This window comes from Hemicordylus capensis, chromosome 1, assembly GCF_027244095.1.
Source record: "Hemicordylus capensis ecotype Gifberg chromosome 1, rHemCap1.1.pri, whole genome shotgun sequence".
NCBI lineage: Eukaryota > Metazoa > Chordata > Lepidosauria > Squamata > Cordylidae > Hemicordylus > Hemicordylus capensis.
Genome location: NC_069657.1, coordinates 453,593,746 through 453,612,604, shown reverse-complemented (window position 1 = coordinate 453,612,604; position 18,859 = coordinate 453,593,746). Strand labels below are relative to the sequence as shown.

The 18,859-nt window shown below is 49.2% G+C and overlaps 1 protein-coding gene across 8 annotated transcripts in view; it reads left to right on the top strand.

Annotated features, from left to right (window-relative positions):
- EXTL3 (exostosin like glycosyltransferase 3) overlaps positions 1-18,258 on the top strand; it is a 210,974-nt gene extending 192,716 nt beyond the window's left edge. For all 8 annotated transcript variants that reach the window (XM_053249147.1, XM_053249160.1, XM_053249169.1 and 5 more), the window contains 3 exons: positions 545-689; positions 2,049-2,177; positions 14,870-18,258. In XM_053249147.1, the coding sequence (XP_053105122.1) occupies positions 545-689; positions 2,049-2,177; positions 14,870-15,079 (484 nt within the window). In that variant the 3' untranslated portion in view covers positions 15,080-18,258. The remainder of the gene's footprint in view (positions 1-544; positions 690-2,048; positions 2,178-14,869) is intronic.
- The last annotated feature ends 601 nt before the right edge of the window (positions 18,259-18,859 follow it).

The following is an 18,859-nucleotide window of genomic DNA, read 5'->3' as shown; positions in this document are numbered from 1 at the left end:
CTCTCCCCTTACCTAGTTGTTTGCTCCCACATGACTGAAAATTGGGAGCACGCCCAGCTCCCAGACCTGGGTAGGACACTTGTGTGGATGACCTTTCAGCTTTCAGTTGTGTGGATGACCTCTTGGATTCACAAATGGAATGATAAGCTCACATACACATGTCCAAGCAAACAACCAGTTTCTGGTGAGGTTTTAGGCCTCCCAGATAGATAGATAGATAGATAGATAGATAGATAGATATTTATCAAATTTGTATACTGCCCCAAACTTTCATCTCTGGGTGGTTTACAATAACATAAAACCAATTAAAAACATATACAAAAACTTAAAAACAATTTAACAATTTAAAAATAACCAGAAATTAAAACCCAAAATTAGGAAGCTGAGAAAGCTTGGGCAAAAAGATGGTTTTTCAGGTGTTTTTCAGGTGTTTTTTATTGCCAGAGATGTGGAGCTGGTCGAGTTAGTTGACCAAACTTTTGAAAATCCCAAAGCTAACTTCCTTTTCACCTGCCCCCTGAAGTTCTTAATTTCTCACCTCCAGGGTCTGGAGAGAGGCTAGGGACCGCATCGTTGGGTTCCCTGGGCGCTATCACGCATGGGACATCCCACACCAGTCCTGGCTCTACAACTCCAATTACTCCTGTGAACTGTCCATGGTACTGACCGGGGCTGCCTTCTTCCACAAGGTAAGGGCAAGGTGAGATGGCCCCAGACCCTTGGAATGACCCTGAAGATGACTTCCTTCCTTCGGTGTAACTTGAATGCTGTTTACAATAGGGAAAGTCACAAGAAAGCCAGCGGCATGAGCTCTTTCTTTCTCGGAATCCCCAGACCATGTGCAATCCGGAATCAAAATGCTGCTGACCAGAGGTTGACCTCTGCATCTCAGGAGGCTGCAGAGGGGGGCCCTGAGCGATGGAGCATGGCCAGTGCCATGTCTGCATTTCTCTGGGCTGTGCGTTGCTATGCAAGCAGGGATGTTCTGCCTTGCTGATTCCATATTACTATGTGCTAGGAGTGAAGCAAAGGCAGCTCCTGGTAATATGTTTGCTGCTGCCGCCTAGAAGAAAGCAACCTGTCCTCTTGTGTGGTCATTGTTGCCGGCTCAGGGTGAAACCACCGTTCTTAAACCTGAGACTTTGAATCTCAAAGCCTGAATGTTTGATCCCAGAAATGGCAACTTCTGCAAGGAGCATGAGATGTGCTGTTGATAACCACCCATAAACTCTAGTGTTTTGTGGTTTGGATTAGATTTTGGATTCCAGCAAATAAACTCAAGCTCATGTGCTTTTGCGTGAGAGCCTCTGTGCCAGGGCTAAGAAGTTTGAATTTGTTTGCAATCCTTTAAGGCAGGGGTTCCCAACATGGCTGTCCTTAGGGCAGGGCAAGAAGGGTGACCTCCCTGGTCTTCCTTTTGCAAACTAGGAGTTGGACAGAAGCTGGTGCTGCTGGTCTAACCCTCTTTTGTGATAACCAACAATAGAAATGGACGTGTTTTGGCATATTGCTTCTCTGGACAATTTGGAGGGCAGATAACAAAAATATTAGCACTGTTCTTCCCTTCCTTGCTTGGAAAGAGCTGAGATCTAGATCCGCCGTGGCCTTGCCAACCCAGTGAGGTAGTTAGTCTAGAGTTTGAAAACTAAGAGTGGAGACCTGAATGGAACTTCCATGTACAAAAGCAGCGTGCTTATGAATCCTAGGAACAACTGGGAAGGATTTCATTTTCATGTCGTGTTCCTGAAGGCACCTTGGCTGGCCACTGGTGAAAAGGGCCACTGGAGAGTCCTGGACCAGGTGGACAAAGGTCTGATCAAATCAGTCCGGAAGAGAGGGCCTGACTGGGACAAGAGACTGATCCAACAAATCATTGTGGTTTTCTTGTTATGTGGGACGCGTTTGTTAGTTTGCATGAGACTCTTCCTTTTCCCAGCTTTCTAAATGTGTTGGGCTTGGGTGTTAGCTTTCTTTTAGAGGTTTCTCTGCTGGTTCCAGTGGCATTTTGTAGGTCCTCCTTTGACATTTCCCCAATCTTCTGTTTGCAGTACTATGCCTACCTGTACTCCTATGTGATGCCTCAGGCCATCCGCGATATGGTAGACGAATACATCAACTGTGAGGATATTGCCATGAACTTCCTGGTCTCTCATATCACCAGGAAGCCACCCATCAAGGTGAGTGTCTGGTGGAATACTTGGGGGTTCGGTCCTGTGAGGGCTGGGCTGCAGCTAGCCCTCAGTCTAACCATCTGCTGCCACCAAAAAGACTTTTAAACCTATGTGACTGTGCAGGCTTACAGCCACTGAACTCTCTGCTACTTGAAAGCAAGACCAAAACTTAGTCATTTAGGCAGGCAGGAGGTGGGACTAAAATAACTGACAGACACACCAATAAAACATAGTAAACACAAGAACAGGTTTACTTGAGTCAAAAGGTTTCAAACATGCAAAAACAGTACAGGAACAATAGCTTACAAAAGCATACAAATTATACAAACTCGCTAGCCTTCTGGTTCACGGCCTAGCAGGTTAATGGAATCAGCTCCCTCGCTGCTACCGTCCCCAACAGTTTCTGATCGATCCACCACTGCTAGTGTATCTGCCTTCTGTTCGCCTTCTACCACTACTACTATGGATATTTATATACCGCTCTTCAACCCAAGTTCTCCAAGTGGTTTACATAGAAAAACACACACCACATAAATAAGATGGTCCCCTGTCCCCAAAAGGCTCACAATCTAAAAAGAAGCAAGGTAAACACCATTGACAGCCACTGGAACATAGGAAGCTGCCACATACTGAGTCAGGCCATAGGTCCATCTCGCTCAGTATTGTCTACCCAGACTGGCAGCGGCTTCTCCAAGGTTGCAGGCAGGAATCTCTCTCAGCCCTTCCTTGGAGATGCCAGGGAAGGAACTTGAAGCTTAGATGCTCTTCCCAGAGCGGCTCCATCCCCTCATCTTACAGTTCTCACATTTCTAGTCTCCCTTTCGTATGCAACCAGGGTGGACTCTGCTTAGCTTAAGGGGATAAGTCATGCTTGCTACCACAAGACCGGCTCTCTTATGAGGGATGCGGTGCTGGGGTTGGATAGGGCAGGTTGCTCTTCCCCTGCTAAATATAAGAGAATCACCACTTTAACAGGTGTCTCTTTGCTCGGTTAGCAGGAGTTAGCTTCTGGCTCTTACATCACTCAGTAGTAATTCGTTGTATTCGTATACAGAAAATTTGTGGTCTTCGTCATCACTCTTACAGAGCTCTTCTCTCTCCACACTCCCATTTCCCAGTACAACAAAACAAATTCTCTCTCATGTCCAGTGACTTTATTGGACTCTGCAGAGTAACAAAGTGGCTGTCTAGGGGATAGTTCCCAAAGACAAGATGGACCCCAGGGGGAATCCGCCCACAGCCTTTATACATAGTTAAGAAAAAACATCAAAGCATACTTGATACAGATTGGTACCTACAAGCAAACCACCAGTCCCATCACAGGAGGTGATCCATCATCATACAGCACCTTGAAGTTCACAGCAGGACCATTGTAAGGGCCCTAAAATGTATCTACATTGGGTATACATGGCAATAGTTTATCAGCTCATCTCCCCCTAGTGAGAGCACCGGAGCCTAGTAATAGGGAGTGAAAGCAATAAACAGCTAAAGAGAAAGTGTCAGCCAGCCTAGTGGGCGGACATGACAAAGAACAGAGCATCCTGTTGTTAACACAGCAAAGCCAGCTTGATTAGGCGCTGACCTGATTCCCACAGTATACTCAGAGTCAGGCTATCAGGACTCCAAGATAGAGTCCCTATGGTTCAGACATGATCTCAGGTCTGACCATAGGCCCATGGTCTAGGCTCACAGGTGTCAATACAGCAAAGTGGGAAGGGGTGATTCCCTCACAAAGTCACTTCCATTTCCCAGTACAACAAAGCAAATTCTCTCTCATGTCCAGTGACAGTCGCATATACAGCTTGACCTCTGAACAAGTGTGCCAAGCTTTATGTTTTCAGACCCCAAGAATAACAAATAACTGTCCACCCCCAGCACAGTACTTCCAGTGACTGTTGCTGTTGTCTATCTTATGTTTCTTTTTAGAATGTGAGCCCTTTGGGGACAGGGTTTCATCTTACAGTAATCCCTCGACCTACAAACTACTCGACTTACGTTGTTTTCGAGTTACGAGCGACAAAAAAGACCAGAAGTAGTTGCCGGTTTAGATTCAGCTTACTCGACCTACGAGTTTTTAGATGCGGCTTCCTCAAATTACGAATGTTTTCAGACTTCCGTGGTGCGCTCCTCGACTTACGAAAATTTCGACCTCCGAACGTGTGTTCGGAATGGATTATTTACGTAAGTCGAGGGACCACTGTATTTGTTTGTTATTTCTCTATGTAAACCGCCCTGAGCCATTTTTGGAAGGGCGGTATAGAGATCGAATTAACAACAACAACTTCTTCCTTACATGAGAACAGCCCTGCTGGATCAGGCCCAAGGCCCATCTAGTCCAGCATCCTGTTTCACACAGTGGCCCACCAGGTGCCTCCGAGAAACTTGCCCCCTCTCCTGCTCTTGCTCCTCTGCAACAGGTATTTAGTGCCATCATGCCTCTGAGACCTTGACTCCAAAAGCCTAGTACACCCTAAGCAACCAGTTCTCTGGGGCTTAACAAGCGGCGTAAAGAAATGCAGCCTCTCATTTCCCAAGCTCTGGCTTAGTCTATTATCTCATTGCATTTTGGTCCTGTCCCTTGCCAAGGATCCAGGGTGGGTGACAGCACTGGTATTTTGTACTTGTTGTTATTTAGTCACTTTGAGCCCTTTTCAACTTGAGCTGAAGTGGGATATACCTTTTAAGTTCTTCGCCAGCCTTGCTGAGAGGACTCACTTAGATGGAGCGCACAGGGCAAAACCAGCATCATGCCTGAAGATCTGGGAATTAGTGCCACTGATCGAGTGCTGGCATATGGCTTTTTCGATGATCCTGTTGCTGATAGGTGGACCACCACACTCTGCACCAGCCAAAGTTTGCTTATTCATTGAACACACTTTTATACTTTCCCATATGCAAGTTCACAATTAAAACAGTAACACAATCAAAACAGTTTAAAATACAGATTAAAAGCTCCACAACCTGAAACTTTAAAACTATAAAATGCTCAAAGAGTCAACAAGGCAGACTGAGCGCCAGAAGTGGCCAGTTGTCAGGGTGGATTTGTGCAAATCGAGGGTCTTCAGAGGAAGGACCGTAGATGTGGCCCACTGTCGGTGGTTAGTGATGGCATCTCTTCCTGCTAGCGTCTTCCTGAAATTTGCATTTTTAGGACTACATGTCTCTTTTTCCCTTGAGCTTTTTGTTTGGTGCAGTAGAGCCTAGGCCTGTCAAACCCGGTGATTTGATCCTGTGCATGGCAGGGCAGCCATGTGTAGTAACAAACTCCCTGCCCATATCCTTGATGATAATCACCACCATCCCAACCTTGGGATACATTAGGCTCATTCACACGACTGCCAGCAGGGCAGAAGTGCCCAACCTGGGCATGAGAGGTGAGCACGCTCCTGGTTTTTGGCCGTGTGCTGGCAGCTGGGCCAGATGAGTATGCCCTATCCAGATCTCACCCCCAGCATTTTACTGAGGTAGGAGGAAAGGCCATCCTCCCCAGTGGCTGCCTTGCACATGATCATGCTCCCTGCCTCCTGGTAAAAGTAAAGTCTGGCATCGAGTTGGTGTTGACTCCTGGCGCCCACAGAGCCCTTTGGTAGAATACAGGAAGGGTTGACCATTGCCTCCTCCCACGCAGTATGAGATGATGCCTTTCAGCACCTTCCTATATCGCTGCTGCCCAATATAGGTGTTTCCCATAGTCTGGGGAACGTACCACCGGGGATTCGAACTGGCAACCTCTGGCTTGCTAATCAAGCCATTTCCTGCTGCGCCATTAGGTGGCATTATTATTATTATTTTTACATTTGTATCCCGTTCTTCCTCCAAGGAGCCCAGAGCAGTGTACTACATATTTGTGTTTCTCCTCACAACAACCCTGTGAAGTAGGTTAGGCTGAGAGAGAAATGACTGGCCCAGAGTCACCCAGCAAGTCTCATGACTGAATGGGGATTTGAACTCGGGTCTCTTCGGTCCTAGTCCAGCACTCTAACCACTACACCACGCTGGCATTAGGTACACTACTGAAAATCGGGAGCCTGCTTGTCTCTCCTGCCCAGGCTAGGCACTTCTCCTCCCCTGCCAGTGGGCATGTGAATGAGTTTTGTGCAAGGATAGATGTTCAGGCCTAAATCTAATGCGTATATCAGAGGTTCTCAAAGGTGTGTCCCCAGACCTTGTCTTTGGCCATTGTGGCAGGGAATGATGGGGGTTGTAGTCCAGCAACATCTGGGGCTCACCTTTTGAGAGTCCTGGCCGCAAGTTATTCCCATTTTGCCATGGAATCTGCCACCCACATTCCATTCAAGCCGGGCATGAGCCCTGCGAGTGGGTTGCTGGACGTCTGCTACTCCCAGTAAGCTTCGCCTCCAGACACCAAGAAGGGATAAATGTGTAGGCTGCCCATGCCCTGTAAGGGCCCTTCCAGCAGGGCAGAAGGTAGTTCTAGGTGCAGAGAGCTGGCCGGCTGGCCTGGTTGGATCGATCCGTTGCTGGCTGAATGCACGGCAGTCCTGGTTCACCCTCAACAGCGAGGCCAGTGGGAATAGCTTAGGCAAGGAAAGCCAGGCTGTTATCAGAGCTCAGCCCCCTTTGCTGCTGCCTTCTAGTAACTGAAAGTGTTTAAGCTCCAAAAAAGTAAGCTAAAGACAAGGAGGTAGATAAGGCTTGTGTAACAAAAGCCTACCCTGAAGGCACAAGGAATGACCTACTTTTCCACACCTTCCTCCAAGCCTCAAAGCACGGGTACCGGAGCTTGACTCAACAGGATTGCACAGTCCTCAGTTCACTTTCTAGAGTGGTGTACATGCCTTCTGTGCAATGAGAGATGGCAACCGTCTCTCCCTGATGAGGTCCCCTGAGCAACTCTCAGATGCCCAATTCAGACATTGGGCTGTACGAGTGTACAGCTGTCTGTACACTCATTCATGTGTTTGTGTGAATGGCGGCACTGTGTCCATTCAAAAAATGAACCTAGATACAGGCCCTTCAAATGCATGGTGCAGATAGGAAGCATACTTCTGTACCTGCATTCAGCATAACATGTGAATGGCTGTACCTGTGAACACTGTACACTTGTTGTACAAATGTTGAACATCATGTGTGAATGGGCCTGAAGTCACTCCACAAATCTGTGCTCCTTTATTTATTTTATTATATTTGTATACCGCCCCAAACTTTCATCTCTGGGCAGTTTACAACAACACAAAACAAATCAAAACAGAAATGGAAACTTCAAAACGACTTAAAATCACAAGTCCTAGTTGAAAAGCTTGGGTGAAAAAATGTGTGTCTCAAAAAGTTGTCAGAGATACGGAGGCTTGGTTATTTCAGCAGGGAGCATCCGGGGTCTCAGGGCGGCAACAGAGAAGGCCCATCCCTGGGTAACCACCAAGTGAGCTCCTGATCTCAGTGGGCAATGGGACTCATAGTGATGAAGACATTTTCTTAAATACCCAGGGCCTAAGCTGTTTAGAGCTATATAGGTCACAACCAGTATCTTGTATTTTGCCTGGAAACTTATAGCCAGTGTAGTTCTTTTAATATAGGAGTAATATGGTCTCTTCGAGATGACCCGGAGACAAGCCAGCTGCCACATTCTGTACCAACTGAAGTTTCCAGACTGTGTACCAAGGCAGCCCCATAGAGAACGCATTGCAGTAGTCAAGTCTGGAGGTTACTAGCTTATGTACTACTGAGGTCATTTATCTCAATAAACAGATGCAGTATCAGCCGAAGCTGATGAAAAGCACCTCTGGCCATCGCCTCAACCTAAGATACCAGGGAGAGGTTTTGTTCCAGAAGCACTGCGACTGTGTACCTGTTCCTTCTGAGTAAATGTAACCCCATCCAGAACAGGCAGATCAAAATCATCTCCCAAGTTCTGACCCCGCACAATAAGTACCTTAATCTTATCTGGATTCAGACTCAGTTTATTGTCTCTCATCCAGCCCGTCACTGCCTCCAGGCAGGCATTTAGGGAGATTATGCCTTCTCCTGATGATGTTGACATGGAGAAATAGATTTGGGTGCCATCAACATACTGATAACACACTGCACCAAATCTTCTGATGATCTCTCCTAGTGGTTTCATGTCGATGTTAGAGCCATTCCAAGCAGCTTGTCCACATCATCAAGAGTCACAAACTGAAACTGATCCAGCCTAACCACATAAGAGGAGTTTCTGGTCACCGCTGCATTGGACTCTGCAATAATTGTGGAGTCTAATAAAACTCATTAAGAATGTCACAGCGGGTAATTGATGGTTCCAAATTCTGATTCAAGAGGGAGGAGCGGCATGTATTGGCTCTCTCAGACCTGAACAAGAACTCCAGCATGAGCTTGCAGATGCAATACGGGCAAGAAAGCATAGCTTCTTTGCTGCACGTATCATCTGATCTTAGGTCTTCAAATGCACTCTGTGTTGTAATCTGTTGGCTTTGAGTCAAGTCACTTTCACTCTAGTAATCTACCTAGCTGTCATATTTCTTCCATATACTGGATTTCTTCCATATACCGAGGGGTCAGTTTTGAAGTGGGTCGGAGAGGACGCTTAGGAGCCATCGTGTCCACTGCCCTGGTGAGTTTCTGTTCCAGTTCTCCACCAGGCCGTCAACAGAATCACCGGCAGAGCCAGCACTAAATCCTTCCAAGGCTTCTTGGGATCCTATTGGATCCAATAGCCTTCTTGGGTAGACCATCCTAATGGGCCCCTCACCCATATGGAGCTGGGACATGATTGTGAGTCCAACCTTAACCAGATGGTGGTCTGTCCATGACAATGGGGAAATCACAGGAGTCCAAACCTCCCACAGAAACTACCCTCAGTGTAAAAAGATCAGAGTAAAAGACCAGATCAAGCGTGTGTCCGGCAATGTGCGTCGGCCCCGAGACCACTTGGGATAGGCCCATAGTTGTCATGGCTGCTATAACATGAGCTGCTCCAGACAGATTGGTCCTGAAGTGAACATTGAAGTTCCCCACCACCATAAGCCTGGGAGACTCCAATGCCAATCCCAAGACGAAGTCTGTCAGTTCAGTTAGGGACTCTCTTCGGCAGCGGGGTGATTGGAACACCAGCAGAAGTCCCAATCCATCCCTGTTCCCCAACCTTAAGTACACACATTCAGTGTGATCAGACACTTCGACAGGGATCCTGGCAAGGGAGATGTTGTTCTTACAGACCACAGCCACTCCACCTCCCCGCCCACGTCCCCTCCCCTGCTCCTCTACAGAGGACCCTGGAGGGAGAAGCTGGGACCAGATTGGGCCACCAGCCTCCCTCAGCCAAGTCTCTGTAATACATACCAAGTCGGCTCCCTCAACCATAATCAGATTTATGGATGATTTCTGATTTTATTCTGGCATTCTAAAGGAGCAAGGTTGCCACTGATCCCCAAGGTCAAGGCGCTGGCAGGTCAGCCAGAAAAGGAAACCGCTCGCAGAGTTCTGGTTTTCCTTCCCCTGTAATGGCCTGCTGACCTGCCAACATTACTTCTACTATTCCCCACCACCATCACCACCGGAATAGCCTTTCCGTGGCTGCTTTTTCCTTTGCCTCTTCAGCTCCACTATTCCTGCCCTCTCTGTCCCTCTGCTGTACCATAGTGGCTAAGAGACTGAGCGACCACTTGGGAAATCCCCGGATGCATCTCTCTTCCGTCATGAACGTGCCAGGTGCCCTTAGACAAGCTGCTCCCTCTCAGCCTCCGCTGCAACAAGAATACTTACCTACCAAGGTGGTTGTAAGAATGACACTGAGATCACGTGTATCAAGCAAGCATTCGGAGGGCTTAAAAGCACTATATTGGGGGTGCACAACTTCAGCCTTCCAGCTGTTGTTGGACTACAGCTCCCATCGTCCTCCGCCACCGTGGCCAGTACTCATGATGGGAGTTGTAGTCCAACAACAGCTGAGAGGCCGGAGTTGCACAGCGCCGCACTATATAAATGCTGCTTCTTTTTCTTGTTCTTATCATCCCCTTGCCAAAGCCTGGAGGAGGAGCAGATTTGTGCAGAACGGAGGCATTTGTGTAATACTAAGAGAGGTGGACAGCAGAGCCTGAGATTCCTTGGGTTGGTTTGGGAATGGGCCAAAAGTCTCCCCGTCCCTTGGCGTGGGGATCAGAGGCCCGCAGTGTGGGGTCAGCAGGGGTCTCCCGAGTCCTCTCCATTCTGCGTGGTCATTAGCACGCATTTCTCTAGAGCAACATCTAGCAGCAAGTCGAAGTAATTGCTTTGACCTTTGGCTCTGCACTCTGCAGCCCAGGAGGCTCATCGCTGAAGCCGGGCCTGTCGCACCGTCGGCCAGGTTCCCGGCAGGCTTGCTGTCGGTCCTCGTTAAAAATGAGCTGGCGTGGGCGAGGGAACCTGGTTGTCAGTGGGAAGTGGCCCCTTGGCATAATGGGGTCTCCAGTGTGGATCGACAAGGGGTGGACATCTCTTGTCTCTCTCCCCCCGCACTTCCTGGACACAATTTTCGGTTTGTGTCGCTGTGCAACCCTCAGGGGAAGGGCTCCAGTGAAGCTAAATGCTTCTGAAAGAGACGATTGGCCCCTGCACTGCCATGGGAAGAAGTGCCCTGGCAGAGAGGAGGAGAGCTGGTCTGGTGGGAGCAAGCGTGAATTGTCCCCTTTGCTAAGCAGGGTTTGCCCTGGTTTGCATTTGGACGGGAGGCTACATGTGTGAGCACTGCACGATGTTCCCCCTTAGGGGATGGGGCTGCTCTGGGAAAAGCACCTGCCTGCTTGCATGAAGGAAGGTTCCAAGTCCCCTCCCTGGCAGCATCTCCAGGATAGGGCTGGGAGAGACTCCTGCCAGCAACCTTGGAGAAGCCGCTGCCAGTCCGTGAAGACAATACTGAGCCAGACGGGCCAAGGGTCTGACTCGGTAGGAGGCAGCTTCCTCTGTTCATAGGAGAGTGCAGTCAAAAATGCACCCTGTGCAGGGAGGGCAGAGCTCTGTGATGGGGGCGACTTGCCAGCAGCTGCATAGGCCAAGCTGGGGTTGGTCAGACCTTCATCGAGGGCTGCTCTCAGTTGCCAGGTGCTGAGATGGGGGCATAGCCCAAATGGAGGCTAGAGCCACCCGGTCCGGCTCTCAGGGGCCTGGCCAGGGCTGAGCCCACCGTCTTTGTGTTTGAGCAGATCTTCAGGCCTCCCTTTCAGGCAGGGGTTCCCAACAGGGCGGCTGTTAGGGCAAGACAGCCACAGCTCTGCATGGCTTCTGCTGCTGCTGCTGCAGGATATTCCTGGCAGAAGCGTCCCCGTGGGCTGAATCTGGCCCATGGGCTCTATGCCCTAGCTGGGGGGCTGCGGGGTTTCCTGCTTCTCTGTGAGCAGGCCACCCATCCCCACGGCCGCTACACCACTTGTGGGCTCCTGTGCCACGGGTGGGCCACAAGAGCTCCAGCCCAGCTTTTCCCAACCTCCCCCCACTCCATAAAATAAAATAAAAATAAAAATGGGAGGCATACACTTCCTCATTCACCCTCAAGGCTGGAAGGAGTCACAGCTGCCACTTCACTGGGATCCTTTTCTAGTCCGGGATGCATCTCTCACGGCACACCTCGTGGTTCTTTGGAGGCAGCCTGGCAGGTACACAGTCTCCGTAGGATGGCTCCGGCTTGCCCAAAGGGCTCCTGCAGGAACATGCCGTTAAAATCCAATTAAGCAGAGGAAAATGTAGCCAAGCCAGGCTTAACTTCCCCACCCTTCTGTTTTCCTGAGCCACCACAAGCTAAGCCCAAATTCCCAGCGCCTGGCACTGCTTCCAGAATGCTCAGGCTTTGGCGAAGTTTCAAGGGAGGCTCTCCATCCTTTGGGGGGGAGGCAATTTCCTCAGACTGCTCCCCCCCTCCTCTTCTTTTTTTTTTTTTAACATCCTCTCTGTCCAAACATAGCTCAAAGGTGGCATTGCTAATGGCAGGCTCCCAGCTGATCATGATCATGGGTCATCCCATGAAATTGATTGCCAGGAAATCTAGGCCCAGCAAATGGCGGTACTTTTTCACACAATGCATAATCCACTTGTGGAATTCTCTGCCACAAGATGTGGTGACAGCCAACAACCTGGATGGCTTTAAGAAGGGTTTGGACCTTCCAAGAACGGCACAGTTAGATTCATGCACATAAGGGGACTCTGGACTCTTGTTTCATGTGGCAGACACACATGACTCATAGCAAATGGTTTCAAAAGCAGGCTGCAATATGGTGTTGGGAAGAGGGGAGTATGTTTTTCAAAGAACTCAAATTAGAAGTCCTACTGAGCACTTACAGAGCCTTGGATGTGTCTCTTTCAGTCTTGGTGCTTGTGCCCAGGACTACTTGGGGCTTTATTGATGGGAGCTGCATAGGGAAAGGTGCCCAGGCCTCTTAAATTTTGTGGATAAAATAGCTTGTATTTAGGCTGACTTGGATTTAGACCCCGCAACTACTGCAGTGTCTAATTTGGAAGTGTCCAGCGACTCCTCTTATGTGGTCAGGCTGGATCAGTTCCAGTTTGTGACTCCTGAGTATGTGGATGTGCTGCTTGGAGTGGTGAGGCCTACCACCTGTCCTCTTGACCCTTGCCCAGCATGCTTAATACTATCTGGCAGGGAGGTTGTTGTAGAAGGTCTAGTAGAGATTATAAATGCTACTCTGAGGGAGGGCAGGATGCCTCCTTGCCTTAAAGAGGCAATTATTAGACCTCTTTTGAAGAAGCTTGTGTTGGATCCCTCAAAATTAAGCAACTATAGGCCTGTCTCCAACCTTCTGTGGCTGAGCAAGGTAATTGAGAGAGTGGTGGCCTCCCAACTCCAGGGTCTTGGAGAAAACTGATTATCTAGACCCATTTCAGACTGGCTTTCGGGTGGGCTATGTGGCGGAGACTGCCTTGGTCGGCCTGATGGATGATCTCCAATTGGGAATGGACAGAGGAAGTATGACTCTGTTGGTCCTTTTGGACCTCTCGGCGGCTTTCGATACTATCAACCATAGTATCCTTCTGGAGTGTCTGAGGGGGTTTTGGGGGGGTGGGAGGCACTGCTTTACAGTGGTTCCACTCCTACCTCTCAGGAAGATTCCAGATGGTGTCCCTCGGGGACTGTCTTTCTTCACAATCTGAACTTCGGTATGGTGTCCCTCAGGGCTCTGTATTGTCTCCAATATTGTTTAACATCTACATGAAACTACTGGGAGAGATCATCAGGAGCTTTGGTGCAGGGAGCTGTCATTATGCTGATGACACCAAAATCTACTTCTCCATGTCAGCATCATCGGGAGAGGGCATAGCCTCCTTAAATGTCTGCCTGGAAGCGGTGATGGGCTGGATGAGAGATAAACTGAGACGGAGTCCAGATAAGACGGAGGTACTTACTGTGCAGGGACAGAACTCAGGAGATGATTTTGATCTGCCTGTTGTGGATGGGGTCACACTTCCCCAGAAGGAACAGGTATGCAGTCTGGGGGTGCTTCTGGACACAAACCTCTCCCTGGTGTCCCCGGTTGAGGCAGTGGCCAGAGGTGCCTTCTATCAGCTTCAGATGATACACCAGCTGTGTCCATTTCTTGAGATAAATGACCTCAGAACAGTAGTACATATGCTGGTAACCTCTAGGCTGGATTACTGCAATGTGCTCTATGTGGGGCTGCCTTTGTTTGTTGTCCGGAAACTGCAGTTGGTCCAGAATGCAGCAGTCAGGTTGGTCTCTTGGTTATCTTGGAGAGACCATATCACTCCTATCCTAAAAGATCTACACTGGCTGTTGATTAGTTTCCAGGGAAAATACAAGGTCTTGGTTATTTATTTTTTAGAAACCTATAAAGCCATAAACAGCTTATGCCCTGGGTATTTAAGAGAACGTCTTCTTCACTATGAGCCACACTGCCCATTGAGATCATCAGGAGAGCTTCGTCTGCAGTTGCTACCAGCCATCTGGTAGCTATTCAGGGATGGACCTTCTCCGTTGCTGACCCGAGGCTTTGGAACGCACTCCCTCCTGAAATAAGAGCCTCCCCATCTCTGACAACTTTTTAAAAGGCAGTCAAGACACATTTGTTCACCCAGGCTTTTAATTAGATACTGTTTTAATAGTTTGATGATTTTTTAAAATTTTAACATTGTTTTAAATTTTAAATTGTTGTAATATTTTAACTTTTTTACTTGTTGTTTTTATTGATTGTTGTAAACTGCCCAGAGACTTGCGTTTTGGGTGGTATACAAATATGTTAAATAAATAAATAAAATAAATAAAAAGAGGCAGCAGAGTCCAGCACTACAGTGCCACCACTGCAGATGGCCAGAGGGAGTGCTGCAGCTTCTGAGTAGTTCTTTGATGATAGAAATTGGGGTGGGGGTAATCTTGAATACAGAGTGCTGTTCCTTTGGGTTTAATACAGGTATAACTTCATTTAACCTGTTTTTAAAAGGGGTCTTTTAAAATTCAGGGTAATCTTCTATTTGGGTAAATAATTGGCAATAATAATGAATAATATTAAATAAACAATGGGTCAGAAACCATAACCCAGAAGGGTACTCAGAATACCGGCTGAAATCAGTGATGATCCTGCAGAGTGTTGAAGGCTCAGTTTCAACCTCAGCTTCCTTATCCCAGCTTAGAACTTGGGGTCATTGGATCCTGCCCTCTTTGGTGGTGCTTGCATTGGTCAGAGTGGGCTTCTGGGATGTAATCCTCTCTGCTGATTGCCTTCCTGCTGTCCTGTGCCCAGGTGACTTCCCGCTGGACTTTCCGCTGCCCTGGCTGTCCCCAGGCCCTTTCTCATGACGACTCCCACTTCCACGAGCGGCACAAGTGCATCAACTTCTTTGTCAAGGTCTACGGCTACATGCCCTTGCTGTACACCCAGTTCCGTGTGGACTCGGTCCTCTTCAAGACCCGGCTTCCCCACGACAAGACGAAATGTTTCAAGTTCATCTAGGTGAGAGGTGTTTGGCTACGGACTACTGGAATGGGGCCAGCTGGGGTCAAGGAAGGAGTCCTCTCTGTCAGGCTCAGGGAGGAAGGACCCTCCCTCCGCCCAGGACTAATGCCCTTTTCTGCTTGAACCTGGGACACAGTCATGGATCCCGCATCTGTGCATGCCCCACAAGGACTGTAACGGCAGGGGGCTCCACTTAAAAGACTCTGTTCGGAATCCTTTATTGAGAAAAAGAAAGGAGACTTTGGTTAGTCCCCAGCTAATGGGTTAGCCAAGGGTAAAAAAAACAACTGGGGTTTTTAAAATATTAATTATTATTTAAAATGGAAGTGTTTTAGATCTGCCTTGTGAGGCTTTCTATTTTTTCGGCACGGGGCGGGAGGGGTTGTTTTAGTTTTCGGTTTGGTTCTGGCCCATTCATCGCTTGTGGGGAGGGGACACAGAGACCCCCTTCCTCCTTGATGACGTGGTGTGCTCTTGGGGAAGGTGGCTTTGGCAACAGGATCAAGCCCCCCAGCCGTCTCTCTTGCTGCTTAGTATGCTCTCTGTAGAATCTCCTTGGGGTTTCGGGGAGGAGATGACAGGTCCCTCCCACGGAAAAGCTCCTTGCTTCTTCCCTGCGCAGGCGCGCGCAGGCGCACACACACACAGGGCCCCCCCTTGTGGCTTCTAAGGAGCCCACTGCTGCTGGCGAGTGTTCGGCTTCCCCCTCCCACCCTCCTGTGGTAAAACAGAGGACCTTCAGAAGCCCACCCTCTTCCACAGGCCTGCTGATGGGTCCCACTGGCACTCCCAGTTCTGTCTACACACAGAGTTCCTTCCCCATGGCACTGTTCCAGCCACTCCCGCTGCCCGGGAGCCCTTTCTGCTGCTCTCCTCTCCCGGCCGTGTGCAGGCTGTGAAGTCCCCCCCCCTCGCCCCCTGAATGTCTTGGCTCAAAGGTCTTAATGCAAGCACTGCCTTCTGCAACATGGAAATCTGTGGTCTTGGGGCGGAGGTCAACGCTGATAGTAGAGTGCTGTGCCCCGTAGCCTTTTTTAAGACGAGGTTTGCCGCAAATGAGGTGCTTTTTTGTTTGTTTGGCGGGGTTTTGGGGTTTTTGGGTTTTTTTGGCCTCTTAGGACTTTATCACAATTCTTTCTCGGGTGGGTGTGCGTGCATGCATGCACAAACACCCCTTGTAAGAGTTCCAGGGCTCCATGCTGTAGTGGAGATGTAGTTGGCCCTTGCTAATGAGATTGTACCTGATATCACTTCTTGGTGAACAAGCTGCAGACCACACCCAAGTCAACAAACCAGAATCTCATTCTCAGCCCCACCCGCCTTGCCTTGTTCTGCACAGAGTTTTGATTCCTCGGGATGCAGATTCTCTCTCGCACTGGGCCACCGCAAAGCTAAGAACCACAAATTCCACTGTGTGATGGTTTGCTAATTCCCTCCTCCTTCACTCCACCTTTTCCTTATTTCTAGAAAATGTGAAAATACCCACATTCCCTGAGCCATCCGTGAGCTAGACAACCCCATTAGCAAGTTCCTGCTGCCTCAGACCTTCCTGATACTATCTTGCCAATGGAGAATTCCAGTTTCTGGGTGCCTAAGGACATGCCACGTTTTGTGTCACCACAGCGACACCACTAAAAAGTGGCACCGCACATTTTTGCTAAACTGTATCAAAGGGATGCCATCTGTGTTTAATAAAAGTGCAGTTAGAAGGGGGTCTTTTTCCACTTGGGCAGATGTTAGTTAATTACCACTAATGGCCCCAAGAGCTTTCCTTCACTTGCTTCCCTCTCTGCACATCTAATTGCTGCTATTTGCAAATGTTCACCAACCTCCTCACTCCCAGAAACGGTCTTTAGGAACTGCCATCCACACATGGGCACATGCCTCCACCTGATCGACCCAACTGGAAAAAGGTTCACAGGCTCGGACACTGTAACTGCACCATCCAGGTCTCACATGGGTAAGATGGGGCTCAGGCTATTGACAGCCGCGAAGTGATGCATTGGACAGGACTGAAGGGGAAACCGGAGGCTGTAAGGCCTAGTGCTCCAGGCCCTGTGGGTGCATTTGTTCCACCTGCACACTCATGTGCATGCCGGCCACAGTGGACACCTGTGCAAGGGTTAAAGGACGTCTTTTCTCCAGAGGTGTGTTTCCTGGTGTCAGCGTATGCTGACGGCTTCTAACCTCCGTGCTGGGAACTGGCATCAAGGTACTGCTCTGAGCTGCCGTTCGCCACTCCTTCTTTCAAGCTGAGCTTCGGGGAGTTTCTTCCCAGTGCATTGAGACCACTGTTGTGCGTGTCAGTTTAGACCGCAGAGAATCCCCGCTAAAAGGAGTGTGTTTTCTCACAGCAGTAGCTCCTCCTCCTGCTGCTGCTGCTCCTCTCCGCTGTGGCGGTTGCAGCTAACTCAGCTTGGGCTCCCCATCCATGCAGGAGGCCATGCAGCGATGCATTCCCAAGCAGGCAGGCTAAGCTGGCCGATCGTTGGCCATGAGGGTGAAATACTCACTGCGCTCCATCGGGCAGAGATGGCACTGGGAGACCTCAGTCTCCTGGTCACTTCTCATCTCATGGCATGTGAGCAGGCGAAGACTGCTGTCCTCTGCCCCTCGAGGGCATCTCTGGGCTGAGGAGAGGAGACGGTTGATGCCTGGACCCATGGATGAGGCTGGTCATGGTGTGGCCCTTACAGACGTTGCTGCAAGAAAAGCGGTGGTGTGAATCCCACTCTGATCAGCCATTAAGGCAAAGCACCGGGTTTCATCAGCTCTCGAATGTTAATAACGTTCTGCCCGAAACCCTGCCGTATTCTTAGTTTTTTCTCAGCCCATGTGGCTGCTCTCTCTTTCATTCTGGGGGATTATGGCAGGAGGGGGGAGCCTTGGCCAGAGGGAGGGCTCCTCTGTTCTAGGTATTCTGGAAACCCAACAGTGGTGTGTGTGTCTCCCCCTCCTCCTCTCTGTTCCCCTCCACCTGTGTACGCTGTTGGCCCTCCGTTCCCTGACACTATGGCTGCGTTTAAAGGCTCTGTGAGCACCAAAAGGTTTGAATGGTGGTTTTGAAAAAATAAATTAAAAGGTGGGAGGGAGGAATTCAAGACCCTGACATGAGCACAATATTCATATGTTGGATTTTGTAAAAGGATGAAATAAACTCAGAGTTTAACTTGAAAGTGTCTGAGACTCTTGACTGCCTGGGAGAGAAGGAAGATCTTCACGGAGAGGACCGCTATGCTGGTGAAAGGAGGAGGGAAAGGAGGTCCATCCACTCCGTGCTGGATCAGACTCCAGGAACTGCTCTGTGCCACTGGAGGTCCTTTCAGTCTGCTGCAGTGGCACGCCTATGCAGCACCACCATGTGCTGACAAAACTAGGCTTAGATTTTCATCTTTATTTGAAAAGGATGATTGCACATTTCCCCCAAGGATATCTAAAGCAATAGGATGAACATGGAAGCCGTAGCCAGAGAAAATCCCAGCTGCCCCACAACCCCTCTCTCTTGCTCTCTCTTGCTCACTCGCTCGCTCGCTCTCTCCCTGTGACCAAAGGTGACATTCTAGCTACAATTCACTCCCTTGAGGAAGTGGCCACTCTTAACTGGAACTGGTCTCTAGTCGAAGAGAGTTTGGTCCTTCCCAGTTAGACCAGGAATCAGCCATTTTGAACCACTTCTCTCATGCAAGGGGGCAAGGAACTTTGGAAGCTGCCTTCTAACCGAGTCAGACCCTTGGTCCGTCTAGCTCAGTTTTGTCTTCACTGACTGGCAGCAGCTTC